The sequence below is a fragment of the Uloborus diversus genome, chromosome 1 (assembly GCF_026930045.1).
Source record: "Uloborus diversus isolate 005 chromosome 1, Udiv.v.3.1, whole genome shotgun sequence".
NCBI classification, from domain to species: domain Eukaryota; kingdom Metazoa; phylum Arthropoda; class Arachnida; order Araneae; family Uloboridae; genus Uloborus; species Uloborus diversus.
The window spans coordinates 38800279-38825612 of NC_072731.1; the positions used below are offsets into that span (position 1 = coordinate 38800279).

General features: G+C 33.3%; 1 protein-coding gene across 3 annotated transcripts in view; it reads left to right on the forward strand.

The window, feature by feature from the left end:
• Positions 1 to 25334, forward strand: part of LOC129229416 (dnaJ homolog subfamily B member 6-like) — a 111206-nt gene that overhangs the window by 66749 nt on the left and 19123 nt on the right. For all 3 annotated transcript variants that reach the window (XM_054863737.1, XM_054863729.1, XM_054863721.1), the window contains exons 3-4: positions 7722 to 7831; positions 17893 to 18132. In XM_054863737.1, the coding sequence (XP_054719712.1) occupies positions 7722 to 7831; positions 17893 to 18132 (350 nt within the window). The remainder of the gene's footprint in view (positions 1 to 7721; positions 7832 to 17892; positions 18133 to 25334) is intronic.

The following is a 25334-nucleotide window of genomic DNA, read 5'->3' on the forward strand; positions in this document are numbered from 1 at the left end:
GTTAACCGGGCACACTTAAATTTTCCCCTATCTGATAAAGGGGTCCTGGGGTTCTCACCCGGAGAAATTTTTGAAATTGTAATCCTAAGAACGTGGGTTTAGAGTGTTTCTAGTGATGTTACAGGGAGGAAAATTTCGTGAGGACTTCTGAAGAAATTTTTAGAAACTGAAGTCTTAAAAACGCTATTATGGGCGATATTTATTGACGTTAGGGTAAGAAAGGGGACTTAGGGGCTATTTCCAATCCATTTTTTTGAAAACTATAGTGAAATCGATCACCCCTCTCCCAATTTTTTGAAATTGAAGTTCCAAAACGACAATGTTTGGTAATGTTTGGGAACTGTGTGCTTTTAGGCTGTCCTCTAAAAACATTTTGAAATAGAAGTCCTAAAAGACAAAGTTTTAAATCAATATTTAGTGATACTGGGATTTTTTTTTTGGAATTGTAGTTTTTAACTTTCAGATTTTACACTGGAGCATCAGCTCACTCTATTTTAAGGGGACTGTGTGCTAAGCACCTCAATCGATTATCCTTTTCAAAAAATCCAATTTTGGCAAATTGGATGAAATGAATGAAGGGGGGGGGGGCTTAACCGAACCAAGCACTGCATCCAAAGGTATATTGTACTAGTCCCCACACAACTCCCTGTACGAGTGCAAGGCTAATTACAACAAGGTTTCGCCCAGTTCCTCGAGGGGACCGTTTAGATATCATACAACCCAGTGAGGCACCATCAGCACGGTGCCTCACACCTTAAATTGGGTATTCATTTTAGTCGCCTTTTACGACACGCATGGACTACGTTGGGACTATTCTGCTCTGGTCACCACACGGAGACCGGTCAGATGTTACACCAAAATCTCCAAGTACTCGTATTTTAGTTACACAATAAAGGCTACAGAACAAAATTAGCAGTAAATTGTAAAAAAGCAGTCGAAAACTTTGTACTATGGAATGAGTAAAAACGACAACAACGTGCATAAAGTACACATAAAGTAACAAAATAGAGTTAAAAACTCAGCAAACAACTGTTTCGAGGCTGTCATATGCAAGCACCTTCATCAGTGCATAAAAGAAAAACGAAAAGTCCACACAATGTAGACCGAACGACAAATGAACAAAAATGGATGGAAGCAAAGTAAATAGACATGGAAACCGGAAACACATAACAACGACACCTATAGTGTGGAAAAATGTCACAAACAGAAAAAAGTTTTTAAAGATAAGATTCCCAAACACTGGGGAAATGGGTTTTATGATTTAGATTTTTAGGAATCCTATTACATTTGGAAAAAAATTCTGCTTCAATAGTTAATGATTTGTCGAGTACTCCCCCTTTCCAAAAATGAAATTTCATGTTTGGACGTCTTTATTACTAAAAGTAATGATGAATTTATGACTTTGGTGTTTTGTAAGCCTTTTGCTGTTACACTACCTCCTCACTAATGTTCTTCTCATCCTCCAAACCAAAAGTTGGCCTCATTCAAGGCTTTTGTGTTTTGTGCTTTGAACATTTGTTCTTCCTCCAATTCTTTAAATGCTGAGCTTTCTTATCTTAAAGCAGTGGCTTTCGATCGTGGTTATTCTCCTAGCATCATTGATTCAATTTATAATAAGTTAATGAAGCCCTCTCATTCTGAAAAGGTTTCTGCTTCCAATGCTTCGTATACTATTGTTTTACCTTATTATCCGAAAGTTAGACATCAAGTTGCAAAGATTTTGAAGAAATTTGGTTTTGATACAGCTTTTTCTCCAGTTAATAAGATAAAATTTACAAACTCTAATAACCCCATTGATTGCCATAGCAACTGGGATATTTATAGCATCTCCTGCAAGTGTGGACTTGGTTATGTTGGACAGACTAAACCTGCTCTCAAGCACCGTCTGAAAGAGCACGAAAACTATGTTAAACATAAAGAACTTGCTCGTTCTTCCATCGCTCAGTATTGTTGGACTTCTGGTCACTGTTCTGATTTTTCATCTGCAAAGATTATTTGTAAATGTTCTTCGGTTTATGACCTCGATTTCTGGGAAGCTTACTATATTTGGAAAAATTCTCATTGTCAATGATTTTTCCAGCATTCCATTTTTTCATATTTGGAAGCAATTTCTATAATTGCCTTTCCTGTTTCTTTGGCGTCTCACACTCTTTTTGTCTCCTGGCTCTGATTGGTTGTCTCTTGCCTTGCTTTTGAGCCCGGAGTGTACATGCTGTTCGTTGATTGGTTGTTTTGATGTCTTGTTCCTGTATCCTTATTGGTTGGCCATCTTTGGTATAAATACCGGTGTCCACTTGGTTCTTGTCAGTTCTCTCGCAACTTTTGGTTGTGTTGGTGAGCTTTTTGCACTGATGAAGAGGCTCCATTGTAGCCTTGAAATAGCTATATGCTGTATCTACTCCAATATTTGTGCTTTATTTATGGTGTTTTTCACTTTAATCATATTGTAGCACAAAGCTTATATAATAATTTTTCATATAAATATATGCTTAGTCTGTTGTAAAAAAATTCTTTAAAAGAAATAATTGTTGTCGAATAAATAACGAAGTTAAGGAATACTGCAAACTTAAAATTTTGAAAGTAAGGTGGGGAAGTGTAGATCTGTTGGTCTGTCTGATCGTCTCCCTACCCCCCCCCCCCCCCCCCCACATCCCACCATTGAAAAAAACATTTCTTGTTCAAAAAATTTTGGTGAGGGTGTATCATTCACTTTTTTTCCCAATGGTTCAAAAATAAAACATAAATACATGTGTGAAAATTGAAAGAAAGATATGAATCTCGAACTAAAGAGGAGATTTGTTTTTAGCAAACTTATTGAAAGAGAGCTTGGCTTACAAAAACAATTTCTCTAATTTTGGTTGTTTTTGAGAAATTTAAAATGTTTTAACATTAATGCAGATGTAAATCCTTTATTTAAAAATTAACTAAACTAAAAGGTTGTTTTTTGTTGCAAATATTTACAGAGTAGGTGTATGTTTAAAGTTTTTTTTTAAATTTAATTTTATTAATTTTTATTATTGTTATTATTTTTAAGTTTTGAGAAACAAACATAAAGCTTTGAATTCTTTAATTGAAATGGTTTCTTGTAGATTTAACAGCATTGACAAAAGTTGATGACTGCTTGATTGAATTAAAATGAAGAGAATTCAAAACATGAGAAAGATGTAAAAGATTTTTTTTTTGTTTTGTTTTAACAAATGATGATTGATATGTATCTTTATATCCGCTTTGAATGTTAAATTGCTATGAAATTCTTTTTTGTTTTAGCAATGATTAAAAAAGAAAATCAAGAATTCTGTTGGGAAAAAAATGTAATAAATTTTCAAGAGAATTTTTTTTTATTTTAAATTTATTTGATTAAAATTGTTTTTGATACCTACTAAAAGAACATAAATCATTGCAATAAAAAATTGCTTTATTTTATTTATTTATTTATTTATTAATTTTTATTTGCTAAGTTTAAAAAGCCTCCCTTTCTCTCACTATCATAAGACATGAGAACCGGATCGCTCCTACTCTTTTAACTAGATGGATCATCCTGTGGTAGAAAAGTGATTCCTTTTCAACCAAAGATCGTCCGCCATTTTGTGGGCAAGAACTCCCCACCGCACATCCTATAAGCTTACATTCCTTTTCTGCAATTTTTGCAAGGATTTTTCAGTTTTAAAGTACCACTTTCAATGGAACATCTAATTTTTCAAAGAAAAAAAAGTCTCAAAATAATTTTCTCTTCGAAATTCACTGTTGGAGTTAATTCCAGAACAGAAAATAGATTTCATATCTTCCTAATTTGTAATTCATTTGTAATTCAGCATTATGTGAAACATTAAAGTGTATACCTTTCTCGTTGACGAAAAACTAATTTATGGTTTTATGGATTCCGGGTAAGTCGGTTTAAATCGCTAGAGGCCATTCATTAATTATGTAAGGATGATTTTGGCAACTTTCGCTCCTTCTCCCCCCATGTAAGGGTAAGTAAGATTTTTCACCCCCCCCTCTTTATTTTACTTAAGATTCCATTTCGATTTTCAAAATAATTAAATACCAAATCTTACAGCCCTGGAATCGTTAATAATTTTTTTAAAAAACCTTTTGGTTAAAAAAAATATTTACTAAATAGAATCTAGATTGAATGTTTTTTCGACAAATATTTTTTGTATATAATGCAATACTAATTAAAAATAAGAGATGCCATACAAAGTGCGATTCTTTTATCATATTTTACACTATTTGTTCTATGAAAAACAAGTGAAAACAGCTCATCCTTATATGTTTTTACCTTCCCGAAGCAAATAAAATATGATCCCTACCAAACCACTTGACCGCTCCATTTCTAATATACAATATCGACTTTAAAAAAATATTATGAAAGAAAGAGTCTGACCCCCCCCCCTTCCAAGTAAGGGTATGTAGAGTTTTTTTCAACCCCTCTCTCCCTTGGGACCCTTACGTAATTACTGAATGGCTCCTTACGAGGATTTTTTTAGGCTGCATCTCGGATCTTATATGAGTTCTCGAATCTTTTTAAATGAAGGGCTTTTAAATTAACATGGACATGCAGTGGCTCCCAAAAGTGTTCGTACACCTACGACTTTCAGTGAAATAGGCCTTTATCCATTGGTTATAATTAATGTTTCGGAATAGGTATTTTATTATAAGATCTATGATCTATTTTTAACAAAACAACATGAAAATTTTTAATAAAACATTAAAACTTATTTTTTTAAAAATCAAAAACCGAAAGTGCCGGAAATTGTATCTCAGAAAAGTCTTTGTACACTTTAAAAGATGTATATATATTATTGAATAATCTATAAGTTATTATTTAGTAGAATATCGTGCAGTATCAAGGACACCTTTTAAACATCTGGGAATAGGTTTCATTCTTTTTTCTTTCTTCTCATCAAAAAATTCCAAACTACCAAGTCCTGAAGCTGATATGCACCCTCATACAAGAACACCTTCACCGTCCTGATTAACTAGTCCAACTAAGTTCTTAAGATTAAGTTCCTAATTTTTTCTTCTATTTACAGTTATACAACAATTTAACCAAAAATGTTGAATTCATTTTTATCTGTAAGTAAGACATAATTCCAAAACATTTTGAGCTTATTTATTATTGATTTTGCGACGAATAGCGTAATCTTTCTGTTTTTCGCAAGACGAAGAAAATTTCTGTGGAAAGAGGTCCCATTTAATCCAGCTAATCAGAGAACTTGGCGAACAATTTTCGAGGAAAATAAAATGTAAAAATTTTTATTCAACTTTGCAGAAACTTTTACAGCACTCAAATGTGTATTTTTCACAAATGTTTTAATTGTAAATCTCTGATCACACTTTGTCTACTTAGCTGGTTGACCTTTTCTTACCTTGTTTTTGATCCGATTCTTTTCTTTAAAGCATTTTATCAAGCACTTTACTATAGAATAGAATGAATTTACTGACTGAGAGACATTTCAAACCAATTTACCACTATTATGAGGAAGAAATTCAAATTTTGAATGGTGTTTGTGTTTTTTTATGAATACCAGCCATTTTAAAGTAATAAGCACGATATGAAGGATTAAATAATCAAAAAATTAAAGCTAAATGACTTTTAAGGGTCAACACAATGCAAAAATAATTAAAAAAAAGGACATATGATCATTTCAATCATGAATTTATTCGAAAATATTTGAGTGTACGATGACTTTTGTGGCAAATTATTTCTCTGTCTCTTTGTTTTTTAACCCATTTCAAAAAGAAGATCTGTCAATATTTTGAAAAAACTACAGGGTTTTATTTAGAATGACATTGGAATTGATGTGAAAAAATATTGGACTTCATATTTGAATTCAGTTTTGCGTTATTTTGGTTTTATTAAAAAATTTCAAAGTGTACGAACACTTTTGGGAGCCACTGTATCTGTGAAGTTTACCGTATAAAATTTCCAATTCGTAGGCAAATTTATATGTACTCTTGGTCGGTAATCTTAACTAATAATAAAGCTCCAGTTTTCTCGTGACGTCTGTATGTATGTATGTACATATGTATGCGTGTGTATGTCACATAACTCAAGAACTGTATGTCCTAGAAAGTTGGAATTAGGTATGTAGACTCCTAGTGGGGTCTAGTTGTGCACCTCTCCTTTTGGTTGCGTTCAGGTGTTTCTAAAGGGATCTTTTGCCCCTTTTTTGGGGGAAATCATTGTTAATTTCGACGTAAACTCAAGTGGTGTTACAATTTGGCGGACACTTGGTGATATATCGCCAGTCTTTTGGTCGTCAACTTTGTGACAAATTTGGCGATTTTTTTTTTTTTTAAATCTGGTTTTAATTTGGCTACTATTGGTGATATTTAGAGAGTAAACTGTTGAATCACATTAAAATTAACCAATAATGAGAACATGACATTAAATTGGAGTAAAAGAAAATCATGTGAGGCACACATCAGCTCATTTTTCATTTCCTTTTACAAAAAAGAAAGTATTGTATTCGCAAAAAAATATCAGTCAAAAATCGACCTTAATTTCTATTTTGCTCTTTCCAGAATGAATGTTGAGTTTTTTCGACCCGACCACGCGTGCATATGTACCTAAGAACATATAGACGCCCAAAATATCCATTTTGACGATTCCCGAGTTAATTACAATGAGTTTTACTGTGACGTCTGTATGTATGTGCGTATGTATGTTGCATAACTCAAGAACGGTATGTCCTAGAAATTTGATACGTAGACTCCTAGTGGGGTCTAGTTGTGCACCTCCCCTTTTGGTTGCATTCGGATGTTCCAAAAGGGGTCTTTTACACTTTTTTGAGGGGAAATCATTGTTAATTTCGATGCAAACTCAAGTTGTGTTATAATTGGGCGAACACTTGGCGATATATTGCCAGTATTTTGATCGCCAAGTTTAGTCGCCAACCTGGCGACAAATTTACCCCCCCCCCCCTGTTTTTTTAATTTTAAATCTGGTTTCAATTTGGCCGCTGTTGGTGATATTTAGAGAGTAAACTATTGAATTGCATTAAAATTGCCAATGATGGGGAAATAACATTGAATTGGTGTAAAAGGAAGTCATGTGATGCACACATCAGCTCATTTATATCCAAGTCACAATTTCATGTGACCTTGAAACAATAATTTATTGATGATACAAGGGTTGATCCAAAAGTAAGGTTCCCATCAATTTTACAAATATACAGCACTGTCTATTCTCATTGAAATTTACATTGTTAGAAAGAAAAATGTTTCTTAATTTTTGTTCATAATCGTCCTCATTTTCCGTGCATTATTGTCGACGGTGCCTTAACTTCTGTATCAAGTGTCACAGAATTCCACCGCCAACCTACTGAGGGAGGGTGGAATTCTGTGACACTCGATAGAGAAGTTAGGGCACTGGCGACAATAATGCACAGAAAAAGATGGTAATTATGTAAAAAATAGAGACGTTTTTTTTCTTTCCTACAATGTAAATTTCTATGAGAATAGACAGTGCTGTATATTTGCAAAATTGATGGAAACCTTACGTTTGGCTCAACCCTTGTACATGAATGCTTTGTGTTGCTTACCTTCTAATCAATTTTTAAATTTATTGAATGCAACTTAGTAAAGCATTAAATTTGTTTCAATATTTAAAACATCACTGTAGGGAAAAAATAAAAATAAAGGTCAAGTTTTTTTTGGTTGATTGCATAATAATGATCTATTTTGCTTTATTATATATATATATTTTTAATTTTCAGCTACAGAAGACTTGCATTAAAATGGCATCCTGATAAGAACTTAGATCGAAAGGAAGAAGCTGAAAGAAAATTTAAAGAAATAAATGAAGCTTACGAGGTGTTATCAGATGGTAGGATTAAAATTCTGTTCTGATTGAAAACTTTGCTTTCGATTAAATTAGACATGACATCTGCTATTAACAACTTAAGAACAAGTTAAGGTTAATTTACTTCTTGAGATAACATACTCATATTGAACGAGGGAATAATTGTCAGGGTAGAAATGTCAACAGTAAAATTTAGGCATATTTTTAATGCTTCTACAAGCATTTTTTCCCTATTGAAAACTGAAAATACGTTGCTAAAACTTAGTCAAATGTATTTTTACTTAGTATTTTAGATAAAAATCTTCTTCAATAGCGCTTCAGTCCAGGTTGGGCCATGGCCTTCTGCAGAATTGATTTCCAGGTTGCTCTCTTCTTAGATAGGCTCCTCCTGTTTTTAATTTAAGGGATTGATCAAGACAGTTGATCACCCCTTCAAGACAGTTTCTTCAAGACAGTTGATCCACCCTATTCTAGGTTCTCCCCTTTTTTCTTGTTCCTGATAGCTTGATTTGAAAGATTCTATTGGTGGATCAGTCATTTTCATTGTATTCACGTGTCCTGCCTGTTTATTTCTATGAATAGAAACGAAATTTATAATGTCTGGTTCCTTGTGAATTTTGTAAATTTCTGAATTGGTTCTTCTCCGGACGTCATTATATTTTAAGCCTCCTAAACTGCTGTGGAGTACTCTTATCTCAAAAACAGCATGACACTTTTTGTCACTTTCAGTCATTGATGAAGTTTCAGCATCAAACATAACAATAGGATGAATTACAGTTTTTTTGAGCAAAAGTTTTCTGCTTATGAGACTTGATTTTAAGTACTTGCAAATTCCAAGAAAACATTGGTTTCCAGCCTTAATTCTGATGCGTACTTCTGACATAACACCATTAGTATAATACACAATTTGGAGCCCAAGTAGGTAAAATAATTTCTGCTTCAAATATAGTCATTAATTTCAAAACAGAGGTTATTAAAACTGGTGTTGGTGATGTATTTGGTTTTACTTTAGTTGATTGAAAGGGTTGCTTCCTTTTCCAAAGAAAGGAAGCCCTGTTTGTGAGCCCTCGGGTTCCGATCGACTATAGCTATGTCATCTGCAAATGCAAGATTTATGTGAAGTATTTCCTTTGGTGTTGATGTCAGAGTCTTTGATGATTTTCTGGAAAGTAAGATTAAATTGTAAGCATGCGAATGCATCTCCTTGTCTCAGACCATTTGTGAAAAGGATAGGTTCTGACCAGTTGTTATGTATCTTGACTCTTAGTTTGGTTTCATTTAATGTGATAGCAACTAGTTTAACGAGTTATTCAGACATTTGGAACTCTCTCATTGATTGTAATAGCAAGTTTCTATTCACTGAACCATAAGCTGTTTTAAAGTCAATAAACTGGCAGTGGATTTCACTATCAAATTCTCCTGTCTTTTCCATGATTTGTCTTATATTAAAAATCTGTTCTGTTGTTGATCTTCCCATTCCAAAGCCATATTGGTAGTCACCAATGATATTTTCAGTATAAGCAGTTAACTTGTTAAATAAAATTTTGTTGAATAATGTATAGGAGGTGCAAAGCAGCCTGTTGCTGCATTCCAGAACGTCTCCTTTTTTTGTGTATAAGGCAAATTGTGCTAATAGCCTGTAGAACTTCATGGTTTCATACAAAATCAATACGGTTTGCATATCATTAGCATTTTTATGTGCTGTAACTTTTATGATTTCTAAGGAAACAAGCTGGGTGATTTGTTGTTTTTAAGCTTTTTAATTCTCACTTTAACTTCTATTTAGGATGGCTGTGGAACAAACTAATTGTTGTCACCAATGATTGAGGTTGTCAGAAAGTCATCCTGTGAGTTCTCATTCAGCAATTCATCAAAATACTCATTTCATCGATGAAGAATTTCTCCCCTATTGTTCAAAACTACTTTGTCTTTGTCTCTACAAGCAGTGATTTAATTCAGGAATAAAAACTCTGCTTTCGTTAAAACCTTGCAGATGTTCAACACTTTTGAAGTGATTTTCATGAAAAGTTCTTTTTTGATTGATTGATGTACCTTTTTTTCTTCTTTACTTACTTTTTTAAAATCCTCAACTTATCTTCTTAAATGCCTCCTTATAGCATGTTTCTATATGCAGCAATTTTTGCTTAAGATGCTAATGAACATTCTTGGTTAAACCCAGGGGCGTGCATGGGGGGGGGGGGGAGACCTGTTGGCCTGGGTTCGAGCCTGAAGGGGGCCCAATATTTTTAAAATGAGGGGTAAAATATGGGGGTAAACAATATAGAGGGGGGGGGGGCCCTAAAAGTCATTTGTGACAGACCCCAAAATTTCTGTGCAAGTCCCTGGTCAAACCAGTCTTTTGAAACAAAATGTATCATTTAGATAGAACTGTAGGTTTTTCCTGGTGACTTCTTTTAATTTCTCTCGATCTAATCACTTCAATCTCTCTCCCTTTAACTTGTGCGCATTTGACATTTTTGCCTTGAGTTTAGCCACAACTAAGAAATTATCGGAATCACAGCTTGCATCTTGATAGGTTCTAACATCGTAGATGTCCGATACATGTCTTGAATAAATGAGGACATGATCAGTTTGATTTTGCGTCTCAACATCTGGATGTTGCCAAGTAGCCTTGTGAATGTTTCTGTGGTCAAAAAGAGTGCTAGATATGATCATACCATTCTCAATAGCAATGTAGATCAGGGGCTGTCCGTTATCATTAAAGATTTCATGTAGACTGTTTACCAATTGTTGGCCTGAATTCAGCCTCTTTTCCTATTTTGGCATTCATATAACCTAAAATGATTGTACCATCATACCTCAGGCAGCTTCTGTAGAGTGCACAAAGATCTTCATAAAACAGCTCTTTCTCTTTCCATTCTTTCTGCTCAGTAGGCACGTGCACATGGATGACACTGTCGTTGAAAACCCTTCCTTTTAATCGTAATTTGCAGTCTAAATGCTCTTTTAACAAAGACAATAACTAACTTAACGTTCTTATTCAGAAGAAACCTTGTTCCAAAAATGTCTTTTTCTGACAACTGTAGTAAATTGCATTGTTCCTTTTCTCGATTATTCCTTCACCTATCTATCTCATTTCCTGTGTAGCGAGTAGGTCAATATTGTACTTGTCAAATCCTTCAAGATAGAATTATAATCCTTTGCTAAAGTACAAAGTGGAAATATTCCATGTACCCAGGGTTTATACGAGTCATGGAAAGCCATTTAAAAAAATTAACATTTCAGACATGGAAAAGTCATGGAAAATTAATATTTTCATTAAAAGTCATAGAAATTTATTTAAAGTCATGGAAAAATGTCTTGACAAGTAAGAAAATAACAATAGCTAAAAGAGCGCTAGAAATGAAGAGTGATTCAGTAATATTCCATATAAATTGAACGATCCCAAAAACAAATCAGATTTTGGAATCCAATTTCGTCCCCTCGCCTTTTTTTGCTGTGTGATGTTTCAACTGCGGCGTCACTAATTTTGAATTTACTGTTATTTATGGCACTTCTTATATTTTTTATTCTGTAGTAGTGGACTTGCACATTCTTGATTTTGCCACGCCCTCTCAATTCAATTGAACCTGAGTTCATTTCAAATGCTTGTAAAACATTCATTATAAAATTTATCAGTTTATCTTAATATGTTGAAAGGTTTTGAAAATGTAGACTTTAGTTAGGCAATAGAACATAGAAATAGATGAATTCTAATAAGTGGTGCTCAGCATAAAGCTCGCAAAACTGATCCTTGTGGCCAGCTGAAATATTTGGTTTAGAAAAATGAATTTACTGAAAAATGTGGCTTTACTTTAAAGAACGAATATACTGTCAAGTAACATGGGTGATTAGTTGCACTATTTGTGGTATTTCCATCAACTTAACTATTCATTTAGAATAATTACTATGGTAGGATATGAATAACTAACTTTACATACAGGAAGAAAGAAATATTTTAAAAGAACACATTTTAGCAATGCTTTACATGGCTGTTCAATTTACATTCTGAATTACAGTTAAAGTCACAGTTACACTATACAATACCACGGTTACAGTTACACTGTCCTAAGTTTAATACATCACATCTCCTCCCCCTTTACAAGTCTAACCGCTGCGGGGGTCGTCTGATTGAAGCAAAATCATTTTTCTTAAACATATATGTGAGATGTCCAAATTACGTTACGATCTAGATGGCGATAATTCTGTCCATTTAAACACATTTAAACAATACTATAAATGATCTTCTGTCTTGAAACCTTAATAAAAAAAAAGGCTATTATAATGTTAATTTCTTTAATCCATTGGTATTTCACACAATTAATATGTTATGCATTGAACATTACATAAATAACAGTAGAAACACAAGTTTCGATCGTTACTCATACCGACAGTAAACAAAACAACGGCAAAAATCGCCAAGCAAACCCCAATTGGCGACAACTTACAGCGTACAATGAGCAAAGGGTTACCAGCGAGGAATTCCGTTTTTTGCCAACAGCGTCGGTTTTGGCGACTTTATCACCTGTGCTGGCAAAATAGATGGTTTTTTTTTTCCGGATTCTACAAAACCATAACAAAATTTTATTATTTAAAGACCAGTATATAAAGTCATTCATGTACTTAATGAATTCTCTATTTCTCATTGCAGAATTTAAAAATAGATAAAATTTTTATTGGAAAAGTTCAAAAACTGAAACTTTTCATTATGATGATGTCCAAAATCTGTTACCTACAGACTGATCATTAAATTTGCTAATTATTAATTTTTATAAATACCTGCTGTCTTGTTATGTTTGTGTATGATGCTCTAGGTGTACGTACTATGCAATAAAAGCAAAATTAATGTCAAATTTTAAAAATGGCTCAAAAGCAACGTTTCCACCTTTTGAGAACTACCCCTTACACTCAGCCTCATTTTAGTTGCCTTTAGACCAAGCATTGGGATACAATAGGCAGGGGCGGCAAATAGGGGGTGCAAGAGGGGGCAGTTGCACCCCCAAATTTTTCACTAAGAATAATATAAAATGGTAAAATTCAATTTAGATAACTTAGAAAATCATTTGCCTGAATTTTCAGAACAGAAAAAACTGATGGAGGATAAGTGTTTGCCTTAACTAAAGAAGTAATCTCTTCATATGGGTTAAATATTTCAAAGTTGAGTAATCTATGTTATGATGGTGCATCTTGTATGAGATACCCGTACAGTGTAGAGACTGTGCAATTTTTACGCGTAAATTCCATGTCATTTTACATAAATTTTTATGCTCATATTATAACTTAATGTTCAGCTTGTAAGTATTTATTGATGCCATGTACTAGAAACACATTTTAGCAACTCGGTGTATCATATGCTTTCATGGAAACTTTTTGTAAAGATATGCTATTTTTGAAAAACATCTCACATCAAAAAATACTTTCACATCAACAAATGTATCTTGAGGCTCTTTACTTGACAATCTCTGAGTGACACAAGATGGTCTTCAAGAGTTATAAAAGCCCCCTGGAAGAATTACTGGAAAGCGACCTTTTCATTGATAAAAAAATTTGATGTCATTTTAATATGTGTGCCTTTGTCTTAATTTTTTGTATACTTTATTTATACTGCGGAGCGTTTTTTTTTTTTTTTTTTTTTTTTTTTTTGATAAATGCTACACTCTATCATAAAAATTTTAAATCGCTAATCTTAATTCTTGGATTGACAATTGAAACTCTTAGTAATTTTCACATTAATGCATACTTGAACCAGGTGTGGAACTTTGTGACAGAACTTTTCGTAACAGTTTTTAATGTATGCCAATGTGGAAGAGGTGACAAAACCCAGATGAAATTTTAGTCAAAATATTAAACCAATATTTTGAATAAACTGATCAATTCAGTTTCTCAAGAAATTGAGACAGGATTTAATGAGATATATTTATTATTGGTCTTAACTTCAATATTATGTAGGTCGATTATAGAAAGCGAAAAAGAAAATATTACACTTATAAGTAATAGCATGAGGGAAGAGGAATTGTTTTGTGAATTGTGACTATACTTTTTAATGACACAAAATAAATACTAGCCTATTTAAAAAGCTTTCTTGGTTATTTTAAAGAGAGGAATCTAAAGGAAATGTGCTTTTTTTGACATAACTTTCTTGCTTCCATGGTTTTTTGACTGTTTCAATCAGGTCAGTCATTTGAAAGATGACTTCCGTGATTAAATTGAAAAACCGACGTAAATAAAGCACAAATTTACACGAAAATACAGCATATAGCTATTTCAAGGCTACAATAATAGAGCCTCTTCATCGGTGTAAAAAACTACGCACACAACCAGAAAGTTGTAGGAGAACTGAACGTCAACCAATTTTGACTTTCGTGTCTCAGGAGGTTAAAGAATTGCCTTCGAAGCGCAATGAGGCAAAGCAAGACCTTCCTCTTTAGCTATACTGGCAATAAATTAAGTCATTGGATATTGATTAACTATAGTTACAAAATTTTCTGTTCTTTCTGACTCCAAAAATAACAGATTAAAACTTTACTAGAAAATAAAAACTAGTACCGAGATATTTTGTGAGATAACTTATAACAAAATAAATTTAAAGCTTCGGTCGAAAAAATTTTAATTGTTCTTTACAAACCTAATTATTCTTAACATTAAAACCATTTAATTATCAGTTCTTGTTAACCAATATGTATTTTATACAGTTCTGAGGAAATTCATGTTCAAGAAACTCGACCCCCCAAACGAAATGCTGAAATGCCGCCCCTGACAATAGGACTAGTCTTTCATAACCTGGTCATCATATGGGTAAAATGAAAATTTAACAGTGAGGATAATGGACTTACTTTTGTTTTAAATAGAAGATGCCATTCATTCTAAACATTAAGAATTTAAGTAGTACACATCTGTTCTTTCCCTATCATTTTCATGTTACTTTGTTAATGGAATTGATCACTTTTTTGTATCTTTCACTCCTGCAAAATTAATTTTACTCTGCTAAAAATGTCAAGGATTATTTTCCCGCCGTGATAAAATCCCTAACTATATCTCTAGATGTAGATATATACCACATAATTGTGTGCAACCTGTGCTAAGTGAAAAAATATTGTAATGAAAACAGAAAAGTGAACTGTTAGGTATTAGTAACTGTCAGGTTGGCTCCAACCACAGTTTCCATCAGTTTAAGTCCCCCCCCCCCCCAAAAAAAAAAAAAAAATCTGCATGCACCTAGGTAAACCTGTATTACAGACAGACCGAAGAGTTTTGTTGTATAGGCAGTTATCCAGTAACAATGTAATAAGGCTGTTTTGGAACTAACTTGCCAAAAATTGCTTTTCAAAGAATTTTTTCTTCTAAAAACATGACAAGAAATATTGGGAATTAACGGAAAATTTTTCTTTTTTTTTCTTGCTTTTTCTTTTTTTTTTTTAAATGTTGGTATACAACAGGGTTGGAAAATCTGCTCCAATTGTACCAAACTGTTCCAATTTTAAAATCCTGCTATGTTCTGCTCCGAAAAGGATGAAATTCGCCGATTTTGGGTCTACTTGCACTAAAAATAAAAAGATGAAAGTTTCGACTTCAAACTCTTGTCTAAATTGCAATTAAATAAATTGGAATTTCATGTGACTATATATCACCACCAAGCGTCCCCTGTACCTGTCACGCGGTGACTTACCAGTTGAGAATCCCTCGGGAAAGCATGTAACTATACAGTCTTTCTGTATACTTAATAAAGACTTTTAATTTCCAAAGTAATTATTTACTCTTTTAACATTTGTGTTAGTCATATCTGTTACCAGTGTTACATTGTTGCAAGAATTGATTTGTTATAAAATACTAAAACATTAAAAAAGATATTTCTCTTGTATTTGCTCATGTGTCACATAAAGGGAGTTTATATTGAGCTATAAACAATATTGATATTATGTCCTTGTCCATTGACATTAAAAACGAAAAAAGAATATCAAAGGAAAAGGTGTTACATTGGTGACATTTGGTAACTTAGAAAAGGGACAAATTCTTTCTATTTTGAAGAGATAGCAACTATTTTAGCTGTCAAAATGAAGGCAAAAGTATATAAAGTTCTTGCAATTATCTGTTACTCCCATAAAACTTTATTACAGTCCAACCTTTCTCTCTCAAATTTCATGGAATAAAAGAAAAATTTGAGTTATGGAGGTTTCAAGAAACAGGGGTTTTAGTAAATATTATAAAACTGGACAACTTAAGCAAAGTCAATGATTTAACAAGTTCTTTTGCATTGATATTGTTGAAAATTTTACAGTATGACATGTGATTACAAGTTATACTAATTTTAATGATTATATTGATAGCATGTTTATTCATACCTTTACGGGAAAAAAAATATTTCAATAGTTGTTAAAAAATATTGAGATTTTTATTTTATCCTTTAGCAAAATAATTTAAAGGTTAGAAGAGAACCACCCAGGAAATATCCAGAGACCACAACAAAAAAACTTCTCAATGACTTGAAAGTAAAACTCAGTTCAACAATGCATCTCCTCTCTTATCCCCATTTTCTGCCTGGATGAAATTCCTAGAAAACTTGCTCCTTGTATTACATATACTTTTCCCTGCGCTACATATCTCGCAAGACTTGAAGTTGATGCTGCTTATATAAAACAAATACATTTTGTCTACATGTTATACTATTGATTAAGGCTTCTAGAGATCTAATTAAAAAAAAAAAGTGGTCGTCAGAATTCCAGATATAGGGGCTTTCGTAAAATTTTTTTGAAATAAACATAGGAAAAAGCATTGAATGTGTGCTATATGGGCAATAAAATAGAAAGACTTTGACGAATAAATAGGCAGGTTTGAGATAAACAGGTTTGACTGTATAACATTTTGAAGCAGTGGTGCCCAACCTTGGGCTTGTAGGCCAAATGTAGTTATTATCACTCTATCGTATGGTTTCCTGGTTAGAACAAACTGCAATAAATGGGAATGATGTGTAAGTTTATGCTCTATCAAAGCTTTATGCATTCCAGATTTACATACCAATCCTTGTCAGTAAAGAACTATAATTGTGAAAGTGTATTAAGTTTTCCTTACATGAAACGTTCATGATTAGTTGTTTTTAAAGATGAAGTTGTGTTAGAACCTAACGAACTTAACGCAACTATAATTGTGAAAGTGTATTAAGTTTTCCTTGCATGAAACATTCATGATTAGTTGTTTTTAAAGATGAAGTTCTATTAGAATGTAACGAACTTAATAGTGTTTACCAAGTTAAATCTGTACAACTAAAAATGAAGCGTAAAAGTTCTGTTTAATAAGTTTATTCATGAGCATTGTTAAGTGATCAAGGGTTTAAATATGATGTGGTGTAGTTTGGCATGAAGAACCCAGGTGCTCCATCTGGTGGAAAACTGGGCTGCAAAACTCTCTTTGTGCCATCGACTTCCGCGATTTAGTGGTGTTAAATGACAGTCTGGATGTCATATTAAGGGATTGCACTAGGTCAGCATAAGGCTACAAGCCTCCAGTACCAGTAGCCCTATTAGAAAAAAAGAAATGTTGTGTTTGTCAGTGAACTTTATCTCTCCATTTCTTTTTTTCTGACTTAACGGGAAAAATTTAGTGTCCCAAATAAACTAAACCTATTTTACTTGAATTTGGAAAGCTAATCTTTCTTAATTTTTTATTTCGTAGTAAATAAATACATAAAAGTAACTTGAATTTGCAATAAATAGATCTCTGTACAAATGTTTAATTTGTCAATTGTGTTTAGTAATGTTTATCTTTTTACACTCATTAGTTTAAATGGTTTAGTAATTTTAATTGTAATAAAAGCTTCTCAAGGATGGCTCCCCCCCCCTTTTTTTTAAATCATTTTCAAGTATAAATTTGACTTGTTAGATTGAGCTGGAAGGATGAATACTCTTGCATTTTTTTTTCATGCTTTCTACAAAAATTAAATTATATTTTAAAGCTATTTAATGCAATTAAGAGTACTTTGCATTTTTTAATGTATGGTCTATATTTTGTCTTAATAATGTTTCCTTTTATAAATGTTCTTTATTAATGTTTTTATTTATTTAGATATTGTTCAAGTTTTATTTTTTTTACAGAGAAGAAACGTAAAATATATGACCAATATGGTAAAGAAGGTTTGGATGGAGGTGCTAAGAGAATGAGGCGGCATTATCATGGACGAGGAGCAGATTCCATGTTTGATGACTTCTCTCCATTTTTTGAATTTTCATTCCGTAATCCTGAAGATGTTTTCAGAGAATTCTTTGGTGGTGACCCATTTGCTGATTTTTTCTCTTCTCATACTGATAACAGAAGAAATCAAAATGGGACTAGTGGTATGTGTGCGAATTGAATACTTAAGTTTTTGCCAGAAATTTTCCCTTTTGTATTTTCACCATTTTAAAAGAGGTGTATTTGTAGTACAAGTTCAAAAGTGACGACCAGCAACATGCTCTGATAGTCTAAAATCCCACTAGGCTTGACCTACCCTAATTGAGTTTTCAAAAATTGTTACCATCGATGAAGAGAAAAAGTTGTAAATAAAATGCAAAAGTAAGAATTTCTACCTCTTTCACATGAACTAATCAAGGTTGCCAGGGTTTGAAAGGTGCCCAAAAATGAGTAATTTACCCTCATTAAGTTTCCAGAAATTGTTATCATAAATAAACAGTAAAAGTTGTGAACAGAACGCTTCAGTAAGGTTGCCTGCCTATTGGGTGTGTGCTAATCAGGGTTCCCAGGGGCTAAAAGGTGGCCAAAAATGAGCAAATTACCCTCATCAAATTTCCAAAAATTGTTGTCATAAATGAAGAGTAAAATCTGTAAATAAAATGGTAAAGTAAGGTTGCCTACCTTTTTTCGGTCCCTAATCAGGATTGTCAGGAGCTAAAAGGTGCTCAAAAATGAGTAAGTTACCCTCATATAGTTTCCACATAAATTGTATTAAAAAATGTAGGTAAAAATACAGTTGGCTCTCTGTTTAACGACTTTCAAGGGACCACAAAAAATCGTCCTTAAATAGAATGCTTTTAAAACTACAGTGGACCATCTGGGACCGTGAAAAGCCATCTATAAGTGAAGAAAGTCGTTAAATAGTGCGTTGTTAAACAGAGAGCACACTGTATTACAAAACCGATGGTATAAGTTTGCCCAAGCAAAAGTGATCCAATCATAGGGTTGTTGCTGTTTGAAGTTTTAATATTGAAATTTCGAATAACGAAAATTCAATATTAAGTTACTACCTCTAAGCAAAGGCTAAGGCAGAACTACATGCAATATGACAGACAGCCCGGTTATCACATCTTGAGACTGCAGTTTCGTTCTTATTATAACTTTTGAGACAGAAATAGTGAAGAACCGAGCTGGAGGCAGGGGCCATCTCATTGAAGCTGAGAGTGCCAACAAACTAATAGATAAAGTGCTTCCAGCTTGGTTATCCACTACTCCTGACTGAGGAGTTCTAATAAGAATGAAACTGCAGTCTCAGGATGCGATAACTAGGCTGTCTGTCATATTGCATGTAACCTAATTCTAGTTTTTCAAATGCCATTAAATTAGAAATTGATCAAACCTGAAAGTAAAATTTTCTCATATTAAGCTATCATTTTTTAACTTATTTATGTTTCAAATTGAAGAACAAAAAATTGAGTTAGCTGATATTTTAAGTAGCACAATAAAGGTTAAAGTTTATTATATAACTTATTACATTTACATAATTTCCGAATTTATGAACAATATTTTGGAAAAAAATATTGTTCATAAATATACTAATACATATAAAAACATCAATTTTTGTAGTTATTTTGCAGTTGTGTACCTGTTTAAATGCATACTTAAAATTTCTTCCGTCTAGTGACCAGTGGTGTTCCCATAGGGCAGCGGTTCCCAAAATTTTAGGCCACGAAACCCTTAGTAATTTGCTTTTACTTCAAGGAACCCCATTTTCATTCATGACTCAAAGACAAAATGTTACCGACAGGGGCGGTAACATTTTGTCTTTGAGTCATGAACGAAATTCTCGGAGGGGCCAGACGGAATTCTCGAAGAGGGCCATTTGGAAAAATACGATACTTTGGAAATTTTTTTGAATTTTACAAATATCAATATAGCCACCTCTAAGTAGAGCATTTTTTAAGGAATTTTTACTTGGTGACGCAAGTTTAATGTAAAGGCTGTAATCTTCCCAATAATTTTCCTCTTTTCTTAACAAATGTGTGCATATATCGTCGCCCCCAAGTGGTATTCCTGTAATCAGTACTGTGTTTGAGGCGACTGTATAGGACTTCTGATTTAAGAGGAAGCCGATATGAACCAACTGTAAGTATAATATTAATACTGAAGTGAAGGGGTCCCAGGAGTTTCTCTCCTGGAAAATGTTCGAATTTGTAGTCTTAAAAACCCATTTTACACAACCTTTGGTAATGTTAGGGAAAAAAAGTTTCGGTGGCGCTCCCCTGTCTAGTTTTTGAACAATTTTAGACTATCTTTGATGATGTTATACGGAGAAGAGATTTGTGGGCCCACACCAAGAAATTTTTCTAATTTGCAGTCTTAAAAACACATTCTAATTACAGTAAAACCTGCCACATCCGAACCTGTCACATCCGGACCTCCCCATATCCGGACGGTTCGCGGACTGTACGAATACTATAAGTGTGATGTGTGACTTTTTGTAAATAAATTGTGTAACCTTTTGTTTTTCTATGGTGCATATTGTATGTACATACTACTAAGTTTATAAACGTTTAAAACTTTAAATTTTGTTTATAAGAACAGAAATACAGCTTGAAAACACTATAATACAGCTATTTTTAAATGCGGTCTTGATATCCGGATTTTTTGACATCCGGATCGGTCTGTCGCCACATTGATCCGGATGTGGCAGGTTCTACTGTATCTTTGGTAATGGTAGGGTAGAAGAGGTTTGGAGCACTCCACCCTGAAATTGTAGCTCTAAAAAGGCTGTTTTAGACAATTTTTGATGATGTTAAAGGGAGGAGAGATTAAAGGCCCATCAAAGGAAATTTTACTAATTTATAGACTTAAAATCTCATTCTAGACTATCTTTGGTAAGGTTAAGGGTTGAAGAGAGTCTGAGGTCCACTCGCAAATTTTTTTCAAAATTGAACTTTTTAAATTGCAAATGTAGGCAATCCATGATTTATGAGTAACTTTCAGCAATTCTTCGAAAATGAAGCTCCAGAAACATAATTCTTGAAGACTTTCAATGATGTTAGGGAGGGAGGAGTTCTCCCCCGGAAACATTTTGAAACTCAAGCGTTAAAACAAAATTTAGGCCGATCTTGAATGATGTTGGTGGAAAGGAGAGGTGGATGACCCTCCCCTTGACACTTTTACAAGTTATTTTTTAAAACATGGTTTGTAGACGATCTTTGATAATATTCACAAGAGGAAGAGAAGTGGTTTGGAGCGTCCCACATTAAAAAGGGAATGAAGAATAATTACATAGCACTGTAATAAAGCCAGGTTAAAACTTAAATCTAACTTTAACTTAATGCGTTATCATTAAATGTACAACTTTTTATCGGACACTTACTAACACATATCCCTTTTCTTTCCCCCATGCGAAAAGACGTCTAACAAAACCAGCCCATTATGCTAAATGAACTCAAATATTTGATATAAACTTCATACATCAAATTATAGCCCAAGGCTTAGGTTTGTGCCCAATTTCAGAAATACTGATTTTGTGGCACTTAGGCAGTGTTTGAAAGCAGTTTTTTCTTCTGGATTGGACAATAGCGATGTGAATCTTCAGTGGGCAGAGTTTAAGGAAAAGCTAGCGAAAACGGTTGGGGATTATGTTTCTTTTAGGAGAAAGGGTGTCAACCCTAAAATTTGGCCGATGTGGTTCTCCAGGGAAACTCAAGATGCTCTAAATTACAAGCAAGCTGCTTTTCATAGGTTTAGAGAAACTGGTCACAGTGCAGATAGGCTCCAATATTGTAAGGCAAGGCGTAAATTTAAGTTTTTGGTACGGATTCAGAAAAGAGAGTTGGAGCAAAGACTGGCAGATAACATAAACAGGAATCCCAAGAGGTTTTTTGCATACGCTAATTCAGGGAAAGTTTGAAACAGTCATATTGAGCCACTGGTTGATGAGCACGGAATTTTAATTCAGGACGATAGTGATTTTGCTAATGTTCTTAATAACTTTTTCGAGTGTTTTTAACGATAACTGTATCTCAACAGTTGACACCAACAAGACACAAGCTATAGTACAGCTTGAGGACTCTGTATTTTCCAGGGATGACATTTTACTTCATTTGAAAAAATTAAGGAGACTAAGGCTCCAGGACCTGATAAAATTTATCCAAAAAATTTAGTTGAATGTGCGGAGGAATTAGCAGATGTAATCGTAAATATTTTTAATGCTTCTTATAACTCAGGGGCTGTGCCAGAGGACTGGAAGCTGGCTAACATTACACCGCTCTTCAAGAAAGGGTCTAAAGGGAGTGCGGGAAATTATAGACCTGTGAGTCTAACTTCGGTGGTTTGCAAAATTTTTAAAACATTGATAAAAATTAAGATAGTAAATTTTCTAGAGACTAATAATCTATTGACTAGTTTTCAGTACAATTTCAGGAAAGGTAAAAATCTTGTGCAACTAATTTATTACATTTCTATGACAAAGTTACCATGGCTTTGGAAAATAAGAAGCCTGTAGATGTTGTTTACATTGATTTTCAAAAAGCTTTCGATAAGGTACCTCATGTTGCTCTATTTAGCAAATTAGCTGATATAGGAATAGGAGGGAAAACTTTCATTTGGGTAAAAAACTGGCTGACCGGAAGGAAACTAAGGGTAGTTGTAAGGGGAAATTATTCTAATTGGAGTGAGGTTTTAAGTGGGGTTCCTCAAGGATCAGTGTTAGGGCCTGTTTTGTTCATTGTTTTTATGAACGATATTCACAAAAATATTTCTGGGAACATGAATTGTTTTGCTGATGATGTCAAAGTTATGGGGACTGTAGAAAATGAACAAGCAAAACAGCTGCAAGAGGATCTAGATCATATTACGGAGTGGGCTGATAAATGGGGTATGACTGTTGATGTTGGGAAATGTCAAGTGCTACATTAAGGCATGGAAATAAGTCTACAAGTTATTATTTGCAAGGTTCAGTCATTAGTCAGGCAGACAAAGTTACTGATCTGGGGTCTTAATAAGTCAGGATTTAAAGTTTAGCCAACAATGCAGCATTGCTAGTAACAAGGCCAATAAGATGCTTGGGTTTATCAATAGATCTATTTCAGACAAATCTAAAGAAGTTCTTCTGCCCTTATATAGAAGTTTGGTAAGACCTCATTTGGAGTATGCTGTTCAGTTTTGGTCTCCTTATCTTAAAAAAGACATTAATGTATTGGAAAGGGTTCAAAGGCGAGCTACAAGGCTAATAAATGGACTTTCTCACTTAGACTATGATTCCAGGCTTAGAAGGCTAAAAATGTACAGTCTTGAGCAAAAAAGAGACCGAGGCGACATAATTCAGTTGTTTAAATTTATTAAAATGAAAGATGTTACGGAGCTGAAGTTTAGCACTGAAAACAGGACAAGGGGTCATTGTTTTAAGCTATTTAAATCTCAGGCTAACATGGATGTTAGGAAAAATTATTATTTTAACAGGGTAGTGGAACCTTGGAACAGTTTACCGGAAGAGGTGGTAATGAGCAAGGGAGTAGATAGTTCTAAGAGGGCCATTGATCTTCACTTGGGATTGTAAATTGACTAGGACCAGTCTAGCTGGGCCCAGAGCCTGTTGCTGGTTGTCACTTTTGTATTTGTATATTTTTGAAATTTTCATGGGGTAGCCATGCTTTTCCTCTGGCTTTGTTTCCATTCTTGTTAGACTTGACATGAATTACATTGAAGTTTATCTTCAATTTAAACTAGGAAAGAGGGTTTAAATATTATACTTAACTCCCTCAATGTGGTTTTATATTCTTGTTAGACATCGAGGCATAATTTGGATTTTTTTTACATTTAGCTCTAAAAAAGGTTTTTAATTATTTTTGAAACATTTTCAGATTAACCATGCCCCCCCCCCTTTCCTTTTTGTTAGACTTTGTATGTATCATAAGGGAAATGTTTTGCATTTTTGCTCAAAAAAAGGAGATTTTATAATTCTTGAAATTTTCTCGGTGTGGGCCATAGCCCTCTCCCTGGATCCACCCATGGTTAACGATCTTGGAGTCAAATGATAGAGAGGAAAATTGATCATAATTCGATTGCATTCTTCTGCATAAAGGTCATTCTTCAAAAAGTATAACTTTTCTGTCACATGCCTTTTACAGAAAAAACTTTAAGGAACAATTCATTTAACAATGCTTTTTAATTTCATCAAAAATATATCTATTTAAACCTACCAACAATTTTTTAATAATAATTTTTATTTTAGTATATTTTTGGTTCACAGCATGTGAATTCCCACCTCCGTGGCATGTCACACACCTTGTGTGACTGTTTATGTTGCTTAATAACTTGTTTTACTAAAAGTATATGTTTATTTATTTATTTCAAAAGTGTCTAAAATACTAATTGTTTAAGTATATTTAATTGTTTAATATTATTTTTTAATTCGTTTTAGTAGGATAAGGAATCATGTCACCCAATAAATTCTCACCTCCATTACCTAAACACAAAAGACCATTCCTCATTAACATGTGGCAGTAATGACATCAAATTTTATTTTCCATGATACAAGGGAGCCCCCTTGTTTATTTTCAGCCATAGTTGAAGTTATGAGATTTTTATCAAAAAACAAAAAGATTTTGCTCTGAAAACTTAGTGTGGTTATTCTGACTTCTCACCTCCCTGAACTTGAATTTCAGGGATGTAAATTAATGTAAAAAAAGAAGTGAACATGTTTTCATATGCTTAACATGTGCAGATTGTAGTAACGAAGAAAAAAAAAGTTTTCCATGAAAAATGTACCTCTTTGCCTATATTAAGGAAAAAATCCTTGCCTCCGTGGATCTCACCTCTGTGACAGGCCTTATTAATGTCATTATTTCTGAGGTGAAAATAACTGATGGAGGGGAAATACATCAATAATAGGAATTCTACCAAAATTAAATTGACAGTTTATCCTAAAATTTACTAAATGCTATTTTTTAACATACATTTGAAACTACTAATTAAGCGGTACTTTAATTAAGAGGGCTTAATATTATATTCCCACTAATCATTAAAATAGCTCATTGTTTGCACAATTAACAAAATTACTACTTTGAAACTAAATTGACCTCGATTTTTAAATATTAAAAGTTTTTTTCTATTTATTTTCGTGAACAAGGCATTTTTTATTTTTTCATTTATGAGTAAAATAATTGGAACTTAGCTGAGCTATTGTTTATGGTTATTTCTAGTAGGTACTAATTTCATGTAAGAATGAAAAAAAAAAAAAAAAAAAAGGTTTTGAAATTGAAAAATATTTGCATTCAAAAGTTACGTTTTCTGGAGAATGACCCATAAAAGAAACTATTGATTACATGAGAATTTTTGCATTTTGATAGGTTTA